Below are 26656 nucleotides of genomic sequence, written 5' to 3'. Positions count from 1 at the left end.
CGAGTCCACTTGGAGCATGGATGGCGAATTTATTTCCCGAAAACTGCGCCCTCCGTGCAAGATAGGCTCTTGTGCGGATCAAATTGGGCTCCGTCTTTCGGAAAGAGACGTCAAACCGTTGGTCTCGCGGTACTTCGAGTGCGTGGAATGATAATTCTAGATGACAATCTAGATCAGAGATTTTAGAAAGCGATATCAATTAAATTATAGGTGTTCGAGAGGTCCCGGTTTAAAAATGATAACTATATTATTTAAATATTATTAATTATTTAGATAATTTTGCTCGAAAGGACAATTTCAGCACAGCTATATCTGAATTTTTATAAAACGTGGTATAAATAAACCTTTAATTATATATCGGTAGTAAACGTGAATAATAGTACCAAATTAAATAAAATTAAATTATGCATTATCAGATAAAATCGCGCAATTAAGGGGATCCTAAATCTATATCGACGACAAATCCACTTATCGATACGCTCCGCGAAAATAACAAATGCGTGATGCAATTTTAATTAATCTTTGACAATTCGAATTCGCACCATATGTGTCAAAATTTCCTTTTACCGATCGTCTCGTACGACTTGGAACATTTGTCGAAATTCTTTCTGCAACGTTGAGCTTCGTCAAGCTTCACGGTTGCAATATGATTCCGATTGCGAAGCCAGAGCTTAAGATACTGGATAAAAATAAATTACATGTGTCGCGAAGGCCAGGATGCACCGCATGGCTGTTGCTCGGCCGTAAGAGTTGACTTATCGAATTTATCGCGATTACCGTGTCTTCAAGTTTTCTTTTCTTTTCTTTCTAAATCGTAATTTTATTTAATATCTTTTGCGTTTTTTTAAACGGTGTTTAATCTTAAAGCTATCATACGTGAAACAGAAATACACGTAAAAATCTCTATCTTCCAACTACTTTTATTCTCATTATGTGTCATACGCAGAGCGGACTATACGTTTTCCAGTGTCGGCGATAATCTTCATCGGAATATTAAGCCGCCTGACGAGCAACGTGTACTTACTGATTATCTTGCTTCTGGGTGAGATCATGTTCGGATTGGACAGCTTTGGAGAATGGGAAGACCTGATTTTGTACAGAAACGAGAACAAAGCTGTCGTCGAAAGATCCGTTTGGAGTGACAAACTGTGCTCGGGTAACTCGGGCGAATTCTCCTTCGTGAGACTCACCGACATCCGGCACGTTGGGGTCACCACCGAGATGGGTCTCTTTATTCTTCACAGGAATGGGAATATAATCGCTCTCAGCATGAGAGGCTTAACGAGAAAGGAGATACAAAGCTTGAGGAAAGAAATCAGTCATTTTCTAAACATGAGCCGGCTCAAATACCTCGATCATTCTCCGATCGATTCTTCGGATCGATTATTACTCCCTTCCGATTCCGAGGAATACTTGCAAAACTTGCCAAGAGCGAGTCTACCCATGTTCGACGACTTCACCGTCTCGGACAATGTTTTGGGCGGTACTTCGGGCAGGACGTGCTGTCAGGTGCAGCAGAATTTGAGTTACCCAAGCTTGATGCGCGGAACGCAACTTAAGAGTTATCAATTGGCAAACTTGAGAAGGGGCCCTTATACGGAAAATTCAACGCGTTTCAATTACGTCAAGTATACCAGGAACACTCGCGCCGTTCCCACGCTTTGCAATTTATGCAAGCTTCACGAAGAATGTAATTAATCGAATGTCACTCGTTAATGTTGTGTACGTGTCCTCGACATTGCTAACATTGTAGCTAATTCGAGATTACAAATAAATTTGCAAACAAGATCTCATTCATTCATTCTATGTTACGATAAACAATTTATTACTAAATAATAATTTCTGTTTGAAAATATCAGAGGATACGTTAAAACTTGATTCATCATCAGTTATCAACAATCAGAATAACATATGTTACTATATATATCAACGTTATCGATTTTTATAACAATTAAATAAATCTTTCTACAAAGCATCGAGTTCATTGAACGAGCTGCTTACAAGCGGTCTCGATATCTGGAAATTGATATTGAAAGCCTAGCTCCGTAACACGCTTTGGTGTAACTTTTTGTCCTTCCAACATGATCTGAAACGCGAAAACAAGTATCAAATTATTAAACTAAGTATATATCAAGCTTGTTAGATATATGACAAACTCACCTTCGCTCGTTCTTCACTGAATAATATTTGCAAAACGAAACTTGGAAGAGGTATAAACGCGGGTCTGTTCATCGCTGCTGCAAACGCTTTCGTAAACTCCTCGTTCGTTATAAGCTATTCACGGAGCGACACGTACACGATTAACAATTATATATTTCAATTAGAGAACCATATAAAACCGTTGGTATTACCTGGGGCGCCACTCCGTTCAATATACCGTGTACATTGCTGTGTTTAAGCGCGAATATAAACATGCGAACCAAGTCAGCGATATGTATCCAGGGCACGTATTGATTTCCACTTCCTATTGGCCCACCGAGACCGAAAAAGAACGGTAAATAGATTTGCTTGATCATGCCGCCGGTTCTTCCCAATACAACTCCAGATCTTATCGTCACTCGTCTAACGTTGCTGTCTTCCGGTAATTTTGCCGCTTCCTCCCAATCGTGACAGAGCCCTGACAAAATTGACAATTAATTTACAGATATAAGTATCGCGTTACGTACATAGGAAATAAGATTCTACTTGATAGAAAATCGTATGATTCGCATTCGCTCTCTTCCGTGTATACGGTGTTATTGGGTTTGTAGTAGGCGACTCCCGATATAGATACAAAAACCGTGGCTTTAGTGTTCCGTATCGAGTCCGCCAGAGCCTTCGTTGTCTTCACCCTGCTGTTCCTAACGTTCTGTTTGAAGCCAGGCGACCATCTCTGGGTAGGATCCAGCACGTTCTGTCCAGCGACATTGATGACGGCTGACGTGTCCTCCGGTAGGCCGTAGCGTTCTAAATCATTCTACAGATTTTACAACGGTTATAATTGAATTGATTCTTACTGGTTGGCATGCGAGTTTCATTTCTCTTATTTGATCTATACCCATGATATTCTATTCGGTCCTGGCATTCGAGAGATACACGTACAGGAGATACCCTCGAGGCTCAATGATTTGATTAACTGCGATCCTATGAAGCCAGTACCACCGCCTGAAAATTATTATGTAATCTTACTGTGTGACGTGAGAGACTTTATTACATAAATTTCTCGCTACGTTATGAAATTGTAATAGATCAATTTGCGAGCGTACTCACCTACCACTACGTGTTTTAGAGCCATGTTCGTGAAAAGTCTGACGCACTTTATTTTAACAATAAATTCGCGAAGCTCCGACAGCCGCAACACGTTTTAGACGACGCGAGAACGCAAATATAGCTCACAAAATTGTTACAACGTTCATTTTTCTCATGCAACGTGTTATTCTATGTAATAAACATCGCTTAAATCTCTCCCTTTAATCGGAGGTCGTCATCGGAGTAAAGCTGAAAGCACCGGACATCGAGGCATCGAGGCAGCGTCTGCGTTCCTTTTGGGCGCTCACCGCCACCGCTCCCGCTCACTGCCGCTCACGCGCTGTAAGCTGCTGTAAGCATCAAGGCGCAATTTCACGTGCCGCTAAAACAAGCGATTGAAGCGACAAATTTGTCGCTCGTATTCCAGCGCCAACAATTTTGTAGTTTGAATCAGTTCAACTACAAAGCATTTACTGCTCAAACGCAGTTGAGCAGTTGATAGTCGATAGTGTCGTGTATACAGCGTGTATACTAAAGAAAACATAACCACAAATATGCAAAGATGAATTCATTCGAGGAAAATGAACATGAAGAAGTAAGTATATATACATAAAACAAGCTATTTTTATAATGGTGTTTAAAAGAAACAATTGTGCTTGATTGAAATAACTTGTAATAGATATATGTTATGTGAATATTTTGTTTTAAAATCAAATAATAAAGCCATTTACATCTTTAAACGTAAACCAAAAAAAGTCAATATTTCTAAACATATATGTATAATTATGAAGTGTAAATGTATTTTTAATGCTATAGACATTGGTGCCAGTCATGACATGTGGACTATGTGAGGTTATATGCGAAGCAGATAACGTCACAAAACACGAGTGCCTTCAAGGGTATACTGAATATTTTATGGATGAGAATACTTGTTATTTTTATCCCGTGTGTGGTATGTGAAAGTAATATAAATTAATATCTATTATCTGTTTAAAATAATATTTAAAAATAATATTTTATTTTGTTACAATTTGTAGAAGATGGAAGTATATTACGACGAAGTTTAATTAATAATCAAGAGCTAACAGTTCAAGAAAACCCATCATCAATACTAACAAATAAAAGAAAAAATATAAGAAAGAAATTGAATGTCGATGAAAAACAGAAATTGCTTGAACTGGAAGAGCAACTAATTTTTGAAGTACATGCACGCGAACCTTTGTGGAATCCACAAATTGAGCTACCACTTCGTAGTAAAAAAGCTATTGCACAATTGTGGAAAGAAGTCTCCGAAGCTTTGAATGGTAAGCAAAGTATATATTCAATGAATAACAAAATTATTACAAGAACAGTATGCAACTCTTAAATATAAATCTATTAATAAAATGATTTTCTAGGAAAATTATCAGAAACTGAAGCAAAAGCAAAATTCAAGTCATTACATGATGCATATAGAAGAATCATCAACACTGAATCATTAGCAAGTGGATCGGAAAGACCTACTAAGAAAAGCAAGTGGCAGCACTATATTGATATCATTGAGTCGCCAGAAGCCAAATATCTATAAATAAAAGACAATAGTGTGTTAGTAATAAATTTTAAATTATCCATATAATCAGTTGTCTATATGTCGCTTTTATATTTTTTGTTTATTTAAAAAATGTAATAAAACAAACCTTAAAGTTAAACACAAACGTTCTTCAGCACTGACAGGCTCTCTTATAAATGTCTGCTTCTGGAGTTTTAGTGCAATAATTTGTAACAAATCTTCCAATTGTGTTGATGACATGCGAAAGTAATTAATAAATCTTGCACTTTCTAATCTTATATATGGTAAGGTAGCTTTATAAAAGCCATGCTCGTTACGATTTTGAAACAGCGGTGCAACCCAAAACTTTTTTTTAGAATAATATCTTTTTTTAGTTTGATTTGTCAACAGCAAAGTAATGGCAAAAATAATATCATTGTTATATTTTATTTCACTTTCTTGAATCATACGATTACAATTTAGTAGCCAATTGTAATATTTTTGTTTTCTAGAAGCCATCGCGTAATATATAAGTTAATATAACTGGTTACACAAATAGTGCAAAATTTGTTTTTAACTGATTACACAAACGACGCAAAATCTGTCTCTCAACTTTCAATTCTGTCGCCCTGCTACCCTTTTCATGTACAAAAATTATCGCTGTTTAATTCAGCGACAAAAGTCGTCACGTGATCATTTTTGTCGCTCAAACGATCAGTTTCAGCGGCACGTGAAAATGCACCTTCATTCTATCTTCGTTGCACATCGAATATCAAACGAAGATAGAGCGATGCTTACAGCGCGTGAGCGCCCAAAAGGAACGCACCCCAGACTAATGCATATTGGATAAGGGAACGAACCAATCTCAAAGTCCTTCATTTCTCTTTCCACGATGAAGATGACGAAGAACTTTGGTTCATTTCGTCAATTGGCTGATTTAAAATAGAAACATCTGATTGGCTGGTCCGGTGGAAAAACTCCAAGCACCGGGGGCTGTGAGTGGCTGTGGCCAGTGGCCAATCGCAACGGTGGACAAGCGGCCATTTCTCCTGCTGATTTCTCCCGTTCGCGGGCGAGTCTCGAGAAAGATCCGTATTCCGCGACCGAATAGTCACCGCAGAAAATCCAATATGGTGTCCGTCGTTCAGCGGTTCACTTCGGATGTCCGTATTTCGGGATAAAATCGTTGTCCGGCGACCGCGTGGCTAGCAATAATTATGAAAATTCGATTGAAAGCGCCGGGCCGCACGTGAAACGTTCCCATGCCACTGTGTCTCGCGCACGATCGGCAGCCGTGAAGGGGAGATCGAGTGCGGTCGAGATCCCTCCGTCTCCGTTGCCCCCTTCAGCGCGCGGAAGGTGAATTTTCGGAGCTCGAGGAAGGAGGAAGTAGGGAAAATTGAAAAATGGATACGGACAAGATGGTGGAGAATAATAGCGCGGGAGCGAGCGGCCCGGAGGCGGCTGGCAAAATCAAGGCGATGAAACGTGACTCGATAGCGGACGTCACAACCTTGGACATCAAGTCGCGTCTCAGTTTGGAGACTGCGGAGGCTTGCAGCGAGCCGCACGTCAACGGGGTGGTTCAGGTGAACGGTATCTGCGACTCCCCTCAAAGAACTGCCGCCGTCACCGATCATCCCCCGCCCCCGCAATCTAAAACAATGGAAACTAGTCATTTAAACCAACACGGTATACAACTTACTCGCCAGCTTACTCACGGTGCGATAGATACGATAGATAGACTCGGTATACATAACGATAAAATAAAAAACGCTCCTATATGTACAAGTATGCCAAAAATATTTCATCGTTCCTTATCCATTTGTTATCCATTTCTTGCAAAAGGTCCTTGGAACTTGCCGATCTTACGCGATGGACTTGTGCGTTTTCTTTTATCGATAGGAGATATCCAATCAAACTCTGGTTTGAAACGTTTCTTTTACATCTTGAGAATTCTGCCTGTCAAGTTTTTAAATTACTACGTTAAATCTGAGAAACTATTGTGAAGTTTAGAAAAAAAAAAATCTTGTTCGACTAGAATAATTCTTACGTACCGTACGACTGTGCACGCTGGGAATGGATGAAAACCGCTTCTTGTTATGTTACAGAACAAGCAGGATTATCCATGGAAAGTAAAGACAACGATGTCCAATATGTTAGCTATACAAGTGAATTACAAATGCCTGATATTATGAAATTAATACAGAAGGACCTAAGTGAACCATATTCTATTTACACATATAGATATTTTATTCATAACTGGCCGAAATTGTGCTTCCTGGTACGTGCTCTTCAGAAAATCTCTAGCTTACATTAGCGCATTCAAACCGATACATGTGTTCTCACAAGTGTGCCGTTCGTATAACGCCAATAAAGATATTGTAAAAATTTTATATAATAACAAACTTGTGAAAAAATTGTAAAGAATCTAGCTCAAAATCTCTCTCGACTCTCTCGGGCATAGAATTTATAGAAAGCTCTTCTTTTGTTCGTCAAGGCGATGCATGGTGAAGAGTGCGTTGGTGCCATTGTCTGCAAACTAGACATCCACAGGAAGGTGATAAAGCGTGGCTATATCGCAATGCTGGCGGTCGACGTGAAATATCGGAAACGGAAGATCGGATCAAACCTGGTGAGACAAGCTATCCAGGCGATGGTGGAGGACGACGCTGACGAGGTAGTTCTGGAAACGGAAATCACTAACAGGCCCGCGCTGCGCCTGTACGAAAATCTTGGATTTGTGCGGGACAAACGATTATTTCGATATTACTTAAATGGCGTGGATGCGTTGCGACTGAAATTATGGCTCAGGTGAAATTCATCCGCGTGCTTATGTCAATAGGTATTTAAATAATTACAACGTTGAAGAGATGTAACGTCTATGCTCTACTACATCGGGATAAAAACGGACGACATTAATGTCAAAGAGATTATATGTTTCTACGTGCACAAATGGTGTTTTTCGGTTGCAACGTCGTACGACTACTCTCTTTATTTTCTTGAAAGAGCTGATTTATTTAGTTAGGTTATTTATGAGTAAAATGTATCGCGATGGATGAACTTTGTGTCGCAACATGATTATATCTGCTTGGAAACCATTTATTTTTTAACAAATTTATTTTCCATATTGTGAGATAACTACAATGAGATCTCTAACAGTCTATTGACGGTATGTCCGTTAAGGGCGTAATATATGTACAGAGTAATTTGTTAATAGTGCCTAACTGTTGCCTGACTAGTTAGTTATTTTGTTATGAATTTGCTGCAATTCCTTTGATATTAATGTCAGTGATCGAGATAGGTTTCAATTGCAGCTTGAAGATTATAAAATTAATGAGTGATAGAGAGAGAGCAAGAGATAAAGTCGAGACTGTGAAAAGTACTGAAAATAATCGATGTATTTTGCTGGGGCTCACATTGATAAAGTGCGCATTTGGAAGCATATACAAGTTTGACTGATTCGAAAAAAGTTTATGAGTTTTATATCATCACAATTATAATTTATTTGCATGACACGTTTTTGTACAACCAACTAAATATACGCAAAGGGCATATATTTGGTTAGAAATGGGCATATTTAGCTATATACATACTTTATATATGTATATAGTATATATAATAAATATATATATATATTGTATACTATTGTGTGTATATATATATGTAGCCATAGACAAAATTAGGCACCCTTGTTTCTTCTAAATATCCTGGAACGAATGAATATTCTGTTTACGTGGTGTTTTCATTCTTATTGATCTTGTGGATGGTTCAAACAGTTGAGGTATAAGTTCGTTATCTTTCTTAGAGGGACAGCAATATTACTTCGTATTTCGACTTTGATTAATACAGCCGCGATTATTCCCGTATTAATCAAAATTGAAATACGAAGTGAACAGTTTTCTAAGTAATATTGCTGTTTCCCTAAAAAAGATAGACTTTGTACCTCAATTGCTCGAACTATTCACAGCCAATAAGGATGAGAACAACAAAAAGCTTATGCTTATTCAATTCCAAGATATTGAGAAGAAAAAGGGCAGGTACCTAATAACTTTGTCAGTGGTTGTATATATATTTTAATTACACCCTAAATTACAAATTTTTAAGATTCTCTTGTGAAAAGTGATCAAAAAGGTTCATAAACGTATGCCCTACTTGGCCTTGTTAAAACTAATTTCGCATAAATTTTTATGAAAAACCGAATTCGTATAACTGATTTTATTATTTCTTGATTCACTATAAATTATGATGGAATCAATTTCCAAATATTAAGATGCATAATCTCCAATCAAGAAAAGGAACTGAAATATAATTCGTATTGTAATAGAATTGCAAAGTAATGTTTAAGATATAATCAACGAGAGGCCGTGAGATATTTATATAAAATTTTTTTTTATTATTATTTTTCAATATTTCTAATGGACCCAGTTTATTTGCTTTAATTTCAGTGTTTCGACACGGAATGATTATAAGATTGCGTTAGAGTCAATGATGTTATGTGAAAATTGCTATATCGCACATTGTACAACGGATCGCTGTTGCGTAAAGTTGCGTCGAATGTACAATTTTGTCAGTGTGAACGGCAGTTTGATGGAAATAAAAAAAAAAAAAACACGAGGAAAAAGAAGAGAAATGGAAGCAAAGACCGACGGAGAACGGCGAAACTTTAGAAAAAGTATTTCCGTTTGAAATTGTAAAGTGATACACGGAAATATCGATATTTATATATATAAATATATATAAATTCAAAACTGATACGGACAAAAAAAGAAGGAAATAAGAACGTATCGTTTACGAAATTGAAATGTTTCGCGAGGAAGTGCGCCTCACGCGGTTAACGCAGTGGGGGGTGATACGCGCATTACTGTCTACCTATTATATCTATCTTTGTATAAAATAAATGCGAAGCACAGATCATAATGTAACTATTAAAAAAAAAAAAAAAAAAAGAAAAAAAACAATGTAAAAAATGTTAATAAAAATACATAAATGTTTTTACACGCGTCTCGTTTACGTTATACGCTCGTCCGCCTGCCGAACAACCGTGTTCGGGCAGGGCAATCCGTATCCGTATTCTAATCGCATATTTCAATCGCACATACTCATGTGGACGAGTATCGTTGCTATATTTTTTAATCGATTGTTCGAGATGCCTGTTAAAAAAGTACAACTATAAATATTTAAATTATATTTAAATTTAATTCTATTTGTATATTTTTTAATTGAACAGCACGATGCGCCGATGTCGTTACATCGTAATATAATATCTGTTCTTCGCGATATAAGTTTTTCATCCCGAAGATACAAAATAAAGAAAATGAGCAAACAATTTTTCCATCTCAACATATAAAGACTCTTTCCGACCTCCGGTAACCAATGAGTGCGTCCGGTATTACACCAATCAGAAGGCTGCCCGATATTGTATCGGCCAATCGGCGACGTGGACAATCATATGGCGTCATTCTCGGATGTGGGATGTGAGCGCTACGCTGTGGATCCGCCATTACTCGTACCGCCCGATGTCGCCGCTCTACCCAGTGCGACTTGTGCCATCTGCTGTGAGGCATTTCGTTTCGTGGCGTCGATTCGTTTGCAGCAATTTGCACTTGCGGCTTGCAGCTTGCAGCCCGCCGCGGGATCACGAGGAGGTGAGTGATCGGGAACGCGCCGTTGTAATCCGCGTCGTCGTCGTCAATGAAAAAGCGATCCGTTCGCGAAATGCACGAAATAATATTCCGCGTGTCTCCGATCGTCGGCGGGATTCCGTATTTTCGCCGCGCTCGCGTCCGTAAGTGCAGCCGCTGGGTCGCCGGATCATCCTCGGGACGCGCGCGAACGACTGGCATCTCGGATCTCGGCGTCGCGTGGCGCCGCCGATTCCCGATAAACTTGGAAATATATCGCGCGGGACAAGCGTGTCCGCACCCCGCCGCCGCGGTCTCGTCGCCGACCCCCTACGTTTCGCGATTGTTCCGATTCCGCGCGGCTTCCGCGGACCGACCGGTCCCCGTTGGCGCGAAGCGTTGGACTTTGGAGGCGACCGCCATTACGCGAACGCTTCTCCGCGAAATCGTTATTTTCGGACCGATATATTTGCGGCGGTAATAACACGTGTATTTATGATCGCGTAGGTAACTCGCCGTGGCGTTATTTATGGAAAACGGGTCCTATATGATCGAAATATAAATGTTGATTTAGCAAATTTATATCTTTGTTGCAAATTTTCAGTGATGATTCGCGTTGCGAGCCTTGAACAAGTAGATTGATTCGTTTTGTGCGTGTGAATAATTTTTATATAATTTGAATTAATTTATGTGCTTATTTTATTTTTGATATTCTTATATACTCGATTTCGGATGTTTATATTTTTTTTATACATTCTTGCTTAATTATGTGTGATATGTATATACTTAATGTATAATTTATTATGTATGTACATTTGTTATATTTGTGCTAAGAATATACATGGAAAATGAAGAAAAGAGGGAGTTAATTTGTGAAACTCGATCCCTCTTCTTCTCTTCTTCCTATTTTATTTGTAGTAACTTTGATTTCCTATTATAAGTCGAGTATTTTCTATGATTTGCATTGTTGCATCGCAAATTTTGTCTCAATTTTAGTGATTCTATCGAAGCGATTATCCAGGCTACAATGGCGGATAACGATGATCTTCTGGATTACGAAGATGAGGAACAGACTGAGCAGGTAGTCGACGGAAGCGGAGATGTTCCCGCCAAGAAGGAGGTGAAGGGCACGTATGTCTCTATTCACAGCAGTGGGTTTAGAGACTTCCTTCTCAAGCCGGAGATTCTTCGTGCCATTGTCGACTGTGGCTTTGAACACCCATCCGAAGGTGAATGACCGTCTCATTGTAACAATTTCTATTTTTTATCTTTGCTTATTCAGACGTACAGGTGATGAATATCTTTAATGCTAGATAGGGACAACTGAAATTTTTTTGATCGAAATAAGCATTTCTGATGTATTCTGTCTCATTCTATTTTTAACTGTGCGATACTTTTTGTATAATAAATTAACGGTATATAAATATTTGCTGCTTACAGTGCAACACGAATGTATCCCTCAAGCGGTTCTTGGCATGGATATACTGTGTCAAGCGAAATCGGGTATGGGGAAAACAGCCGTATTTGTATTAGCTACTCTTCAACAGCTGGAATTAACGGAGAATCAAGTCTACGTCTTAGTAATGTGTCATACTCGAGAATTGGCTTTCCAAATCAGTAAAGAATACGAAAGGTTTAGCAAGTACATGCCACATGTAAAGGTAAGTTTCGCAAAGTCTTCATTCTGTGCGCGCTACGTACAAATAAGTAGAATAATGAATATTGAGATTTTTTACACAAGTTTCTATTTTACAAAATTTTATATTAATATATATACATAAATTCTTTAATTATAAAAATATTTTACATATACTTTCTACGTTAAACAACTTTCAATGAACTTGTCACAACAGTATATTTTTACCTTTTAATGGATTCGATGTTTTCTGTACTATCATAAAAATATATAAAGGTTTATATCTTTTTAGTCTGAGACAAAATTTCTTTTATTACAGGTTGGCGTATTTTTCGGTGGTTTACCTATCCAGAAAGATGAAGAAGTCTTGAAAACTGTATGTCCTCATATCGTTGTCGGCACTCCCGGTCGTATCCTCGCCCTTGTACGGAACAAGAAACTGAATCTGAAACACCTGAAACACTTTATACTGGACGAATGCGACAAAATGCTTGAATTATTAGGTTCGTCATAAACAACTCGCCAATTTCAAAAAAGAATATTTTATCGAGAAGAATCTACATGATGTATGAAACAATCTTAATTCATCATGATGACTACATTTTCCACTACCCACTATTAACTGAGCGATTCTTCAAAATTTACTCTACATTTGACCTTTCGTTTTGATTGATAAATAATTGGTTATGTCGCATTGCTGTTACAGATATGCGCCGGGACGTACAGGAAATATTCAGAAGCACACCGCACAGCAAGCAAGTCATGATGTTCAGTGCCACCCTGTCCAAGGAGATACGTCCTGTCTGCAAAAAGTTCATGCAAGATGTAATTACACAATCTTCCTCTTCACTTCGATCTACTGCAATTGCTCCTACCTCATTGGCATATTCGTGCCCAGGACAAAGCTCAGGCCACGCTATAAATATCAATATCGGCGCATCCGCGGGTTAGACAACTTAGACGGCGCTTTGAAGAAACGAGTACCGAGTTTAAAAAAAAATTAATCTCGTTCGATAAACGGCGCAGTCATATGCTTGACACTCGTGTCCAACATAATATCTCGCTACTCCTTCCGATTCCGATTCCGAGTCTAAACATTCTGGATGTGTCACGTCATCCGCATATGCATATGAAGGGGAAGAATCTTTGTCTAAAATCGAGTCTTCAGTCGTTCAAAACACGGTCCGAAATAGAGTACCAGTCGATAATAAAGTCCTTTAATTTGCTAGTTACTACGCATATTCAAGGGACAACACGGTATAAAGATATTGATGTCAGGAAATATAAGGGGAGGGGGGAGAGAGAGATAGGGATATGAAATATTTCTACGTTCTTGTGAGTAATCAGAGGATTAGAATTAGAATCTGTATGATTTGCCTGCTATTGAGAGGGTGGGGGGCCAAGAAGACTTGAAGACAACCTGAAGACAGAAGAGCGCAAGAAAGAAGATGCAAGAGGATACTCGGGAATGATTAGGATTAGTTAGGGAAAAGAAATATAAAATGCAAGCGTAGCATAGCTCTATCGTGTTCGCGTTCATTCGATCGCAAATTAAAAATACATTGCATTAGTCTTCTTATCTCGTGCAAAGATTTCGATTACGGTCTTTTAGTACGAGTGAAGTTAAGGATGCAAGTGCCGTGCACAAATCGAGCGATTTCGTGTCGTAGAGAGCCGTTAAAATCACGCGAAAGCTAAAACGCGAATCTTCGTGTATCGTGAATCGCGCTCTTTATTTCGCACGAGTGACGGAAGTCGGGGTCGCGGCTTAGCGGATTACCGGAGGTGAAAAAGCCGAGCGTCTATACCAACCAGAGTAATGCGAGTCGATTCTGGGCATCTTCTTGGTGTGCCAGAAATTTTGGAGAAGAGATTTTGGCATCGAGTGGCCAGCGGATGTGACCGAACGTTCTCTGTCATGAGTGCCGCCTTCTTAAGTTCAGTTGGGGCGAACTGCTGAGTTTTCATTGTTGTCACTACCCAGAGATGGAGGTCGCCGGACCGTATGTAATCTGTATGACTAATCACGCTCGACGATTATACTCCGCTACTGAAATGCGGGAGTCTTTCTTGCTGGGACTTTCGATATTTATGGACGTATACGGTAACTTTTCGAATCTAACGAATCCATCTCCGAAGGAAGAAAAAAAAAATACTTGGAAGTTTATATTTAAAAGAAAAGAGATGGTTTTTAATTTTGTCTTTATTTTTTTTGTGTTGCTTAAAATATTTATAAAACGCCAACTTTTTATTCTTACAAATGAGTTGCTTCAAGGAATAGTATCACTTTGGTTTTCTTTTTTTTTTTTTTTTTTTTACTGGTTTTTGAACGAACGTCCCTTCATACATTCGATTACATTCGACTGTTGGACGGCGAAAAACGACATCATGACTACGGATACCCGCAATAGCCTGCAGCCTGAGAATTACATGTTAGGCACTATAACTTGTTTCATGGATTTGTTTGTTTTATGAGATAACATTCTTTGTGCAGCCCATGGAGGTCTATGTCGATGACGAGGCAAAGCTCACTTTGAACGGTCTCCAGCAACATTACGTTAAATTGAAGGAGAACGAGAAGAACAAGAAGTTGTTTGAACTACTTGACGTTCTTGAGTTTAATCAGGTTTGTTTGCAAATTGGGGACAATCTACGGTGGATGTGCACATTTTCCTTATCGCGGAGAATCTTTACGTGACGATACAAGTTTTCTTACCACCCCGTGATGACTATCTTATCACTACTCACCAATTCTGATGAAGATTCTTCCAAGTATTTAGTTAACAAAATTTATTAATGGTTTGCACATTAAATTTATTTAATAAATTTTTAGTATTTTTGAGACGAAAATATTCAGAAAGAAAAGTTAAGTCGGAATTGTTTCTTCTCGAGATACACCAATGGTATTAGGTGCATCCAGGAGCACGACTGGGTCAGCAGTGCTCCTGGATGCATCCATTGTCAATGCGATTTATCTTATAATTGCTCTGCATAGGTTGTCATATTTGTGAAGTCGGTACAAAGATGTATGGCTTTAGCGCAACTTTTGACGGAACAGAATTTCCCTGCGATCGGGATTCATCGGGGCATGACGCAGGAGGAGCGACTGTCCAGATATCAACAGTTCAAAGATTTCCAGAAAGTAAGTAGTTTATGCCTCGAGTTCCATGAGGTTTGATTTATATTATGTATGTAGACATATATAATATAAATCGGATTAAATAGATCATGTGAGATGTGATTGAAAAATGAATGACCTTTTCAGCGTATCTTAGTGGCGACAAACTTGTTCGGACGAGGTATGGATATAGAACGTGTCAACATTGTATTCAACTATGACATGCCAGAAGATTCCGACACATACCTGCATAGAGTGGCACGCGCTGGTCGTTTTGGTACAAAGGTAATGAATAATTTATTAAGTATTCGAGCACGATGTATGTGTAAACAAAAACATTTTTAGAATCTCTATAAGATTCCTTAATGTAAATTGTTATATTTTATGTTGATAAAATTGAAATAAAAGCGAAGCAATTAATATTGACTTTATTGGCAATTAATTCGAGCTGCAGAGTTATTTTGAATCTTAGAACTTTCAACATAATCGCTAATTATACTCATCTGGGATTGTTCTACAGGGTCTTGCTATTACATTGGTGAGCGATGAAAGTGACGCCAAAATATTAAACGATGTTCAAGAAAGGTTTGACGTAAATATTACAGAATTACCGGACGAAATCGATCTCGCTTCATACAGTAAGTTCAAGTTTTCGGAAACTCAATTTATACTTGTTATCCGTCGATGCTGTATTAAAAGTATATTTTAATCTGATATTTTTACTTTCAGTTGAGGGACGATGAATTAAAATGCACTAAGTCACAATATTTTTTAAGGCACATAATTTAAGTGAGTACATTTGATCAGTTAGATTAAATATGAAGTAATCTTTATAGAACTCTATTTAAATAATTCATTCTTTTTTTTTGTTTGCAGTAACGTCTTATTCCACCTATTCATAACACAAGGATGGGCACCAAATAATAATTACGATATATAAAAAAAAAGTAATATTTTGCATTCACTGCAAAAAGTCGTGTTTTGTATAAGTTTATCCGCTCTTCTTAATGATATCGAACACTATATATGATCGATTGACGTAATCGTACCATAATAATAATACTAATCTAATCATAGCTATTCTGACAGCCATACAATAAAAGCTATTGATGAAAATGTATATTACATGTCTTATTCCATTTCTTAGAAACTAAGTGCTCTGTATAGTAGATATATTTCAAAGAGAGAGAAAGAGAGTGAGAGTGAAAGAGAGTCGTTATATAATCCTGTAAGAACGTGAACGACCAAAATAAAAAATTCCTTTTATAAACGCAAATTTATTTCTTACAATAGATGATAACTTTCCTGATAGTTTAAAGGTAACAATTGAAGATAAGTTAAATTTTTCCAACTTCGGTATGAAGTGACTAACTAAACCAAGATACATTTCGTCGTTTACAAAAATATTCACGTATACTGGAACATGATTTTTTCTGAAATTAATCGTGCAGAGTTGCATATCGTGCATCGTTAGTTTTGTTCTAACGGCTCTGTAACTCTTACAACAACAAAAAACAAAGATCTTTTATATAACTAATGCAATTTGCAAAAAGGGGTTCAACGAGAAAGATTTTTTGTAAAGTGCATCCTTAATAGAAAACAAATACAGATCCTTAATAAAAAAAAATATAGTATAGAACATATAGTTTTTACGGTAATGTAAGAAATGTACGTAGAACTAAGTCATTCGTGACATAAACGCAATGTGCTTTTTTAGTAATCATAAAATCGAGATATTAATTTTATATGTACATATAAAATTATATGAAACAATTAAGGTATTCGATAGTGACGACTCTTCACTACGGAAGATTAATATTTTTGAGGTATCTGTTAGATGGATGCAACCGAAATTGAATAAAAATACTATTTAGATTCACTTAGGTCTCGGTTTATTTTGTGATTTATTGCCGACTTGTGTGCCACCACTTCCACGACCCAACGGTGCTGGACCTCTTCCTCCTCTGCCGAAGGTACCTGCAACGTATAGCGAACAACGATCAACGAACTACTCTAAAGATCAGATTCTCATTGATCATTATCTTCACGATCTCATTTACTTGTCCTTTCAATGTTTGGTTTTCAGAAAGCCCTTCATTTTCAGCTACTTATAGTTTATAAACCACGAAATATTTTGACATTTTTGTCGAGAGAAAAAATTACTCAAAAATCAACAGTTTGGAAAAGGCACGCTTAGAGACGGTCCCTAGATAGAGTTTATAATTTCATAAAGCAAGATCGTTACCTCTACTACCACCGCGGCCCCTCTGATTCTGGCCTCGACCCTTCATCTCGCCGCGACCCCTCGATTTCATCTGTATATCTTCCTTCACCATGTCTATCACTTCGTCAGGAATTCTCAAATACTTTATTGTGCTGCCTCTTATATAGCATTCCGGCATCCTCCAGAACTTGTCTCCATCCTAATACAATCGACAGATTTTAACGAGTCAAGACTTTTATAGCTTAACGCTTTTCTAGGACTACTGAATTACAACTAAAAATACTTCCGATAAAAAAAAGTAAGATATATGAAGTAAATGTCTATATACCAGCATATATACTAGACGCAACAATATTTAAGTATCCAATATATACCAATAATAAGTTTTATATCGCGAAAGAAACCATTTCAATCGTCTCGTTCCGACGCAATCTTTCTAGTTACTTCACAGATCTAATTAAACTTGAGCTCAGGAATCGTTAGCGGTGAAGGGAGAACGAGAGGGACGCATCCCTCCTAATGTACACATAAATATACGATAATTCATGAGTAAATTAAAGTAATGTCTGCACGCATAGTCTGAAAATCTACCCTAACAAGTTATACTTTAAACACTGTATTTCTTTTATTTCTTACTTATATATTTGTCTTATTTTTTTCTTCAGTTTCCAAAGTGCCAAAAATTTATAGCTAACGACGCCAATGGTGAGACAAACAAGGGGCTTTTCTAGAATCAACGCGCACACGGTAAAGTGCTTACCCTCGAAGTGCATATAACCTCTCTGAGGTTTATGTTCATCCAGTTGTCGCAGCTGACTAAGTGGCCGTTGTACGTCTCCCCGTTTTTCAGCTCCACCAACTGCGATAAAAGACTTGGTTGAATTACAATGTAGCAATGTGCGAAGACTCTTTAAACGTTTGTCTTCGAAAGATATTACAGACAAATTCAGGAACCTACCATGGGGTGGTTTTGCGCTGTTTTCAGCAAAGTCAGAGGTAACTGGAAAAAAAAGTTAAATATAACACGTATTAAACGTGCAAAGCCGGCTCTTGAATCGTAATGAAAATACCAAGCTTACCATTATTATAATTGATTAAAACTGACTTATCCACGAAGGTTATGCGAGGTTATGTGTCAACAGTGATTATATTTGAAAATAATCGTTCGCGAGCGCCAGCTGGCCAGTCAGGCCAGTTCTACAGACCTCTATGAAGTTGGCCGGACAACTTCAACGTATCGAACTTTCATTAATTGGAATCGATTGGTGGTCGTTTGGTGGTCTTTGGTAGTCTAGTCCGATCGTTTGGTGGTTAGTCGTTTTCCTGTAAAATAAAAATAAAATTTCTGGTGTGAAGTTAGCCGGACAATTTTTATTTTTCAACCAATTTAACTTTTTTATAGCTCATTCGACGCGGAATCGTTTGGTGGTCACGAATATAACCGGTAAAACGTTTGGTGGTCAACCGTTTTCCCAGAAAATAAAAAAAACCGTATGCGCATAATGCCGTATTTGGAACAATTGTATTTATCACCCAAATTGACTTTGATAGGGCTCAATCGACGCGGAATCGTTTGGTGGTCACGAATATCGTTATTAAAACGTTTGGTGGTCAATCGTTTTCCTAAGAAATAGAAAAAACCGTACTCTCACGCCATTGGTCGCATGACTCCGTGACGTTAGCTCGGTAATTTGATGGATAAACATTATTTATCAATCAAATTGACTTCCATACGGCTCAATCGACGCGGAATCGTTTGGTGGTCACGAATATAATCAGTAAAACGTTTGGTGGTCAACCGCTTTCCCAGAAAAAAGGAAAAACCGTATGCTCACGCCATTGGTCGTATGACCCTGTGCTATTAGTCAGAAAAATTGTATTTGTCACCCAAATTGACTTTGATAGGGTTCAATCGACGCGGAATCGTTTGGTGGTCACGAATATTGTCATTAAAACGTTTGGTGGTAAATCGTTTTCCTAAGAAATAGAAAAAACCGTACTCTCACGCCATTGGTCGCATGACTCCGTGACGTTAGCTCGGTAATTTGATGGATAAACATTATTTATCAATCAAATTGACTTCCATACGGCTCAATCGACGCGGAATCGTTTGGTGGTCGCGAATATAATCACTAAAACGTTTGGTGGTCAACCGTTTTCCCAGAAAAGAAGAAAAACCGTATGCTCACGCCATTGGTCGTATGACTCTGTGCTATTAGTCAGAAAAATTGTATTTGGCACCCAAATTAACTTTGATAGGGCTCAATCGACGCGGAATCGTTTGGTGGTCACGAATATTGTCATTAAAACGTTTGGTGGTAAATCGTTTTCCTAAGAAATAGAAAAAACCGTACTCTCACGCCATTGGTCGCATGACTCCGTGACGTTAGCTCGGTAATTTGATGAATAAACATTATTTATCAATCAAATTGACTTCCATACGGCTCAATCGACGCGGAATCGTTTGGTGGTCACGAATATAATCACTAAAACGTTTGGTGGTCAACCGTTTTCCCAGAAAAGAAGAAAAACCGTATGCTCACGCCATTGGTCGTATGACTCTGTGCTATTAGTCAGAAAAATTGTATTTGGCACCCAAATTAACTTTGATAGGGCTCAATCGACGCGGAATCGTTTGGTGGTCACGAATATTGTCATTAAAACGTTTGGTGGTAAATCGTTTTCCTAAGAAATAGAAAAAACCGTACTCTCACGCCATTGGTCGCATGACTCCGTGACGTTAGCTCGGTAATTTGATGGATAAACATTATTTATCAATCAAATTGACTTCCATACGGCTCAATCGACGCGGAATCGTTTGGTGGTCACGAATATAATCACTAAAACGTTTGGTGGTCAACCGTTTTCCCAGAAAAGAAGAAAAACCGTATGCTCACGCCATTGGTCGTATGACTCTGTGCTATTAGTCAGAAAAATTGTATTTGGCACCCAAATTAACTTTGATAGGGCTCAATCGACGCGGAATCGTTTGGTGGTCACGAATATTGTCATTAAAACGTTTGGTGGTAAATCGTTTTCCTAAGAAATAGAAAAAACCGTACTCTCACGCCATTGGTCGCATGACTCCGTGACGTTAGCTCGGTAATTTGATGGATAAACATTATTTATCAATCAAATTGACTTCCATACGGCTCAATCGACGCGGAATCGTTTGGTGGTCGCGAATATAATCAGTAAAACGTTTGGTGGTCAACCGCTTTCCCAGAAAAAAGGAAAAACCGTATGCTCACGCCATTGGTCGTATGACCCTGTGCTATTAGTCAGAAAAATTGTATTTGTCACCCAAATTGACTTTGATAGGGTTCAATCGACGCGGAATCGTTTGGTGGTCACGAATATTGTCATTAAAACGTTTGGTGGTAAATCGTTTTCCTAAGAAATAGAAAAAACCGTACTCTCACGCCATTGGTCGCATGACTCCGTGACGTTAGCTCGGTAATTTGATGGATAAACATTATTTATCAATCAAATTGACTTCCATACGGCTCAATCGACGCGGAATCGTTTGGTGGTCGCGAATATAATCACTAAAACGTTTGGTGGTCAACCGTTTTCCCAGAAAAGAAGAAAAACCGTATGCTCACGCCATTGGTCGTATGACTCTGTGCTATTAGTCAGAAAAATTGTATTTGGCACCCAAATTAACTTTGATAGGGCTCAATCGACGCGGAATCGTTTGGTGGTCACGAATATTGTCATTAAAACGTTTGGTGGTAAATCGTTTTCCTAAGAAATAGAAAAAACCGTACTCTCACGCCATTGGTCGCATGACTCCGTGACGTTAGCTCGGTAATTTGATGGATAAACATTATTTATCAATCAAATTGACTTCCATACGGCTCAATCGACGCGGAATCGTTTGGTGGTCGCGAATATAATCACTAAAACGTTTGGTGGTCAACCGTTTTCCCAGAAAAGAAGAAAAACCGTATGCTCACGCCATTGGTCGTATGACTCTGTGCTATTAGTCAGAAAAATTGTATTTGGCACCCAAATTAACTTTGATAGGGCTCAATCGACGCGGAATCGTTTGGTGGTCACGAATATTGTCATTAAAACGTTTGGTGGTAAATCGTTTTCCTAAGAAATAGAAAAAACCGTACTCTCACGCCATTGGTCGCATGACTCCGTGACGTTAGCTCGGTAATTTGATGAATAAACATTATTTATCAATCAAATTGACTTCCATACGGCTCAATCGACGCGGAATCGTTTGGTGGTCACGAATATAATCACTAAAACGTTTGGTGGTCAACCGTTTTCCCAGAAAAGAAGAAAAACCGTATGCTCACGCCATTGGTCGTATGACTCTGTGCTATTAGTCAGAAAAATTGTATTTGGCACCCAAATTAACTTTGATAGGGCTCAATCGACGCGGAATCGTTTGGTGGTCACGAATATCGTCATTAAAACGTTTGGTGGTCAATCGTTTTTTCCTAAGAAATAGATAAAACCGTACTCTCACGCCATTGGTCGTATGACTTCGTGACGTTAGCTCGGTAATTTGAGGGATAAACATTATTTATCAATCAAATTGACTTTCATACGGCTCAATCGACGCGGAATCGTTTGGTGGTCACGAATATCGTCATTAAAACGTTTGGTGGTCGATCGTTTTCCTAAGAAATAGATAAAACCGTACTCTCACGCCATTGGTCGCATGACTCCGTGACGTTAGCTCGGTAATTTGAGAGATAAACATTATTTATCAATCAAATTGACTTTCATACGGCTCAATCGACGCGGAATCGTTTGGTGGTCACGAATATCGTCATTAAAACGATTGGTGGTCGATCGTTTTCCTAAGAAATAGATAAAACCGTACTCTCACGCCATTGGTCGCATGACTCCGTGACGTTAGCTCGGTAATTTGAGAGATAAACATTATTTATCAATCAAATTGACTTTCATACGGCTCAATCGACGCGGAATCGTTTGGTGGTCACGAATATCGTCATTAAAACGTTTGGTGGTCGATCGTTTTCCTAAGAAATAGATAAAACCGTACTCTCACGCCATTGGTCGCATGACTCCGTGACGTTAGCTCGGTAATTTGATGAATAAACATTATTTATGCGATGTGAATCGGCCAGTAAGTTATTGCTCCGGCCGTCTTCTTTTCTGGGAAAACGGTTGACCACCAAACGTTTTAGTGATTATATTCGTGACCACCAAACGATTCCGCGTCGATTGAGCCGTATGGAAGTCAATTTGATTGATAAATAATGTTTATTCATCAAATTACCGAGCTAACGTCACGGAGTCATGCGACCAATGGCGTGAGAGTACGGTTTTTTCTATTTCTTAGGAAAACGATTTACCACCAAACGTTTTAATGACAATATTCGTGACCACCAAACGATTCCGCGTCGATTGAGCCCTATCAAAGTTAATTTGGGTGCCAAATACAATTTTTCTGACTAATAGCACAGAGTCATACGACCAATGGCGTGAGCATACGGTTTTTCTTCTTTTCTGGGAAAACGGTTGACCACCAAACGTTTTAGTGATTATATTCGCGACCACCAAACGATTCCGCGTCGATTGAGCCGTATGGAAGTCAATTTGATTGATAAATAATGTTTATCCATCAAATTACCGAGCTAACGTCACGGAGTCATGCGACCAATGGCGTGAGAGTACGGTTTTTTCTATTTCTTAGGAAAACGGTTGACCACCAAATGTTTTAATGACAATATTCGTGACCACCAAACGATTCCGCGTCGATTGAGCCCTATCAAAGTCAATTTGGGTGACAAATACAATTTTTCTGACTAATAGCACAGAGTCATACGACCAATGGCGTGAGCATACGGTTTTTCCTTTTTTCTGGGAAAACGGTTGACCACCAAACGTTTTACTGATTATATTCGTGACCACCAAACGATTCCGCGTCGATTGAGCCGTATGAAAGTCAATTTGATTGATAAATAATGTTTATCCATCAAATTACCGAGCTAACGTCACGGAGTCATGCGACCAATGGCGTGAGAGTACGGTTTTTTCTATTTCTTAGGAAAACGATTTACCACCAAACGTTTTAATGACAATATTCGTGACCACCAAACGATTCCGCGTCGATTGAACCCTATCAAAGTCAATTTGGGTGACAAATACAATTTTTCTGACTAATAGCACAGGGTCATACGACCAATGGCGTGAGCATACGGTTTTTCCTTTTTTCTGGGAAAGCGGTTGACCACCAAACGTTTTACTGATTATATTCGCGACCACCAAACGATTCCGCGTCGATTGAGCCGTATGGAAGTCCATTTGATTGATAAATAATGTTTATCCATCAAATTACCGAGCTAACGTCACGGAGTCATGCGACCAATGGCGTGAGAGTACGGTTTTTTCTATTTCTTAGGAAAACGATTTACCACCAAACGTTTTAATGACAATATTCGTGACCACCAAACGATTCCGCGTCGATTGAGCCCTATCAAAGTTAATTTGGGTGCCAAATACAATTTTTCTGACTAATAGCACAGAGTCATACGACCAATGGCGTGAGCATACGGTTTTTCTTCTTTTCTGGGAAAACGGTTGACCACCAAACGTTTTAGTGATTATATTCGTGACCACCAAACGATTCCGCGTCGATTGAGCCGTATGGAAGTCAATTTGATTGATAAATAATGTTTATTCATCAAATTACCGAGCTAACGTCACGGAGTCATGCGACCAATGGCGTGAGAGTACGGTTTTTTCTATTTCTTAGGAAAACGATTTACCACCAAACGTTTTAATGACAATATTCGTGACCACCAAACGATTCCGCGTCGATTGAGCCCTATCAAAGTTAATTTGGGTGCCAAATACAATTTTTCTGACTAATAGCACAGAGTCATACGACCAATGGCGTGAGCATACGGTTTTTCTTCTTTTCTGGGAAAACGGTTGACCACCAAACGTTTTAGTGATTATATTCGCGACCACCAAACGATTCCGCGTCGATTGAGCCGTATGGAAGTCAATTTGATTGATAAATAATGTTTATCCATCAAATTACCGAGCTAACGTCACGGAGTCATGCGACCAATGGCGTGAGAGTACGGTTTTTTCTATTTCTTAGGAAAACGATTTACCACCAAACGTTTTAATGACAATATTCGTGACCACCAAACGATTCCGCGTCGATTGAGCCCTATCAAAGTCAATTTGGGTGACAAATACAATTTTTCTGACTAATAGCACAGAGTCATACGACCAATGGCGTGAGCATACGGTTTTTCTTCTTTTCTGGGAAAACGGTTGACCACCAAACGTTTTAGTGATTATATTGGTGACCACCAAACGATTCCGCGTCGATTGAGCCGTATGGAAGTCAATTTGATTGATAAATAATGTTTATCCATCAAATTACCGAGCTAACGTCACGGAGTCATGCGACCAATGGCGTGAGAGTACGGTTTTTTCTATTTCTTAGGAAAACGATTTACCACCAAACGTTTTAATGACAATATTCGTGACCACCAAACGATTCCGCGTCGATTGAGCCCTATCAAAGTTAATTTGGGTGCCAAATACAATTTTTCTGACTAATAGCACAGAGTCATACGACCAATGGCGTGAGCATACGGTTTTTCTTCTTTTCTGGGAAAACGGTTGACCACCAAACGTTTTAGTGATTATATTCGCGACCACCAAACGATTCCGCGTCGATTGAGCCGTATGGAAGTCAATTTGATTGATAAATAATGTTTATCCATCAAATTACCGAGCTAACGTCACGGAGTCATGCGACCAATGGCGTGAGAGTACGGTTTTTTCTATTTCTTAGGAAAACGATTTACCACCAAACGTTTTAATGACAATATTCGTGACCACCAAACGATTCCGCGTCGATTGAACCCTATCAAAGTCAATTTGGGTGACAAATACAATTTTTCTGACTAATAGCACAGGGTCATACGACCAATGGCGTGAGCATACGGTTTTTCCTTTTTTCTGGGAAAGCGGTTGACCACCAAACGTTTTACTGATTATATTCGCGACCACCAAACGATTCCGCGTCGATTGAGCCGTATGGAAGTCAATTTGATTGATAAATAATGTTTATCCATCAAATTACCGAGCTAACGTCACGGAGTCATGCGACCAATGGCGTGAGAGTACGGTTTTTTCTATTTCTTAGGAAAACGATTGACCACCAAACGTTTTAATAACGATATTCGTGACCACCAAACGATTCCGCGTCGATTGAGCCCTATCAAAGTCAATTTGGGTGATAAATACAATTGTTCCAAATACGGCATTATGCGCATACGGTTTTTTTTATTTTCTGGGAAAACGGTTGACCACCAAACGTTTTACCGGTTATATTCGTGACCACCAAACGATTCCGCGTCGAATGAGCTATAAAAAAGTTAAATTGGTTGAAAAATAAAAATTGTCCGGCTAACTTCACACCAGAAATTTTATTTTTATTTTACAGGAAAACGACTAACCACCAAACGATCGGACTAGACTACCAAAGACCACCAAACGACCACCAATCGATTCCAATTAATGAAAGTTCGATACGTTGAAGTTGTCCGGCCAACTTCATAGAGGTGTTCTACAGTGAGCGATGGAGCCCCTGGTCTAAAATGGCATGGCTGCAACACGGCGCGCAATCATGGCCGTATTATCAATCGCATAAGAATATTACGGTTGCACCGCTCGTATTTTACTCATGCGTGCGAATTATACAGTTCAAAATATCGATTATACTTGTACTTTTAATATAATGTATAGAATAATACACATGAAATAATGCAAAAAGCGCTTTTAAATGACACGTGCATTTTTCAGCACACGTTTGTTTCCACGAAAAAGATTTTATCTTGCATTTTTATTGTATGTATCGGCCAGCGCGCGCGTACTACAATGATAAACTAGAAAGCCTTAACTTCGAATCTAAGGATGCGTTTATCAGCGCACTTAGTCATCAACGCAATACAAATTTTTATCATATACATATATTTAATCTTTGATAATAGTACAATTATCAAATATACATATTTAGCATTACTAATATATTTCAATTTTGTGTCATAGGGCTCTTTTTTTAAAACTTGTTACCTCTTAAAAGACAATAACAAAATTTTATTTTCAGACAAATATGTTTCCCATCTTATCTACATTTTTCGAATACTGAATACGAATGGAGAGATTAAAATGACAGATTACATATTAATATATATATATATATATCTAAAAAAACGTACTCATTCACATTTATCGATATCATATCGAAATTTCATCATCTGCGCGCGATCGCCGCGATGAT

The 26656-nt window shown here is 38.5% G+C and overlaps 6 protein-coding genes and 2 long non-coding RNA genes across 12 annotated transcripts; 5 read left to right on the top strand and 3 right to left on the bottom strand.

The window, feature by feature from the left end:
- Positions 1-468: 468 nt before the first annotated feature.
- LOC143907060 (uncharacterized) lies at positions 469-1709 on the top strand. The gene is made up of 2 exons (XM_077423573.1): positions 469-743; positions 968-1709. The coding sequence occupies exons 1-2, from the start codon at positions 647-649 to the stop codon at positions 1696-1698; spliced, it is 828 nt and encodes a 275-aa protein (XP_077279699.1). The 5' UTR covers positions 469-646; the 3' UTR covers positions 1699-1709.
- Positions 1710-1926: 217 nt separating this feature from the next.
- On the bottom strand, positions 1927-3562 carry LOC143907059 (epimerase family protein SDR39U1). Of its 2 annotated transcripts, none has more exons than XM_077423571.1 (6): positions 3250-3562; positions 3038-3144; positions 2686-2956; positions 2352-2617; positions 2161-2274; positions 1927-2086 (listed from the first exon to the last, which is right to left on the bottom strand). In XM_077423571.1, the coding sequence occupies exons 1-6, from the start codon at positions 3272-3274 to the stop codon at positions 1982-1984; spliced, it is 888 nt and encodes a 295-aa protein (XP_077279697.1). In that variant the 5' UTR covers positions 3275-3562; the 3' UTR covers positions 1927-1981. The 2 variants fall into 2 exon arrangements, with proteins under 2 accessions (XP_077279697.1, XP_077279698.1); XM_077423572.1 differs by having other exon boundaries at positions 3254-3562.
- Positions 3563-3611: 49 nt separating this feature from the next.
- LOC143907064 (uncharacterized) lies at positions 3612-5055 on the top strand. Of its 2 annotated transcripts, none has more exons than XM_077423579.1 (4): positions 3612-3823; positions 4058-4180; positions 4266-4532; positions 4626-5055. In XM_077423579.1, exons 2-4 carry the CDS (start codon positions 4060-4062, stop codon positions 4793-4795), a joined length of 558 nt encoding a protein of 185 aa, XP_077279705.1. In that variant the 5' UTR covers positions 3612-3823; positions 4058-4059; the 3' UTR covers positions 4796-5055. The 2 variants fall into 2 exon arrangements, with proteins under 2 accessions (XP_077279705.1, XP_077279704.1); XM_077423578.1 differs by having other exon boundaries at positions 3616-3823; positions 4045-4180.
- An 804-nt stretch (positions 5056-5859) lies between these two features.
- Positions 5860-9714, top strand: LOC143907061 (N-alpha-acetyltransferase 30). 2 transcript variants are annotated; one of them, XM_077423574.1, is made up of 3 exons: positions 5860-6478; positions 6868-7040; positions 7257-9714. In XM_077423574.1, exons 1-3 carry the CDS (start codon positions 6163-6165, stop codon positions 7572-7574), a joined length of 807 nt encoding a protein of 268 aa, XP_077279700.1. In that variant the 5' UTR covers positions 5860-6162; the 3' UTR covers positions 7575-9714. The 2 variants fall into 2 exon arrangements, with proteins under 2 accessions (XP_077279700.1, XP_077279701.1); XM_077423575.1 differs by having other exon boundaries at positions 5869-6448.
- A 537-nt stretch (positions 9715-10251) lies between these two features.
- Positions 10252-16254, top strand: Hel25e (ATP-dependent RNA helicase 25E). 2 transcript variants are annotated; one of them, XM_077423564.1, is made up of 11 exons: positions 10252-10404; positions 11377-11609; positions 11821-12041; positions 12336-12519; positions 12723-12841; positions 14511-14642; positions 15012-15158; positions 15282-15419; positions 15655-15772; positions 15864-15923; positions 16011-16254. In XM_077423564.1, exons 2-10 carry the CDS (start codon positions 11408-11410, stop codon positions 15875-15877), a joined length of 1275 nt encoding a protein of 424 aa, XP_077279690.1. In that variant the 5' UTR covers positions 10252-10404; positions 11377-11407; the 3' UTR covers positions 15878-15923; positions 16011-16254. The 2 variants fall into 2 exon arrangements, with proteins under 2 accessions (XP_077279690.1, XP_077279689.1); XM_077423563.1 differs by lacking the exon at positions 10252-10404 and adding an exon at positions 10862-10883.
- Positions 16255-16826: 572 nt separating this feature from the next.
- On the bottom strand, positions 16827-18564 carry LOC143907067 (U6 snRNA-associated Sm-like protein LSm4). The gene is made up of 5 exons (XM_077423581.1): positions 18438-18564; positions 18317-18358; positions 18119-18217; positions 17380-17557; positions 16827-17111 (listed from the first exon to the last, which is right to left on the bottom strand). Exons 1-5 carry the CDS (start codon positions 18438-18440, stop codon positions 17011-17013), a joined length of 423 nt encoding a protein of 140 aa, XP_077279707.1. The 5' UTR covers positions 18441-18564; the 3' UTR covers positions 16827-17010.
- Positions 18565-18572: 8 nt separating this feature from the next.
- Positions 18573-18974, bottom strand: LOC143907068 (uncharacterized). Its single transcript, XR_013259709.1, has 2 exons — positions 18751-18974; positions 18573-18681 (listed from the first exon to the last, which is right to left on the bottom strand). It is a non-coding gene; the product is annotated as an uncharacterized LOC143907068 (long non-coding RNA).
- A 6564-nt stretch (positions 18975-25538) lies between these two features.
- Positions 25539-25928, top strand: LOC143907266 (uncharacterized). The gene is made up of 2 exons (XR_013259813.1): positions 25539-25750; positions 25820-25928. It is a non-coding gene; the product is annotated as an uncharacterized LOC143907266 (long non-coding RNA).
- The last annotated feature ends 728 nt before the right edge of the window (positions 25929-26656 follow it).

This window comes from Temnothorax americanus, unplaced genomic scaffold, assembly GCF_048541705.1.
Source record: "Temnothorax americanus isolate GAGA-0224 unplaced genomic scaffold, ASM4854170v1 Scaffold8, whole genome shotgun sequence".
Classification (NCBI taxonomy): Eukaryota; Metazoa; Arthropoda; class Insecta; order Hymenoptera; family Formicidae; genus Temnothorax; species Temnothorax americanus.
The sequence above is the reverse complement of the archived record's forward strand: the minus strand, read 5'-3'. Positions and strand labels throughout refer to the sequence as shown.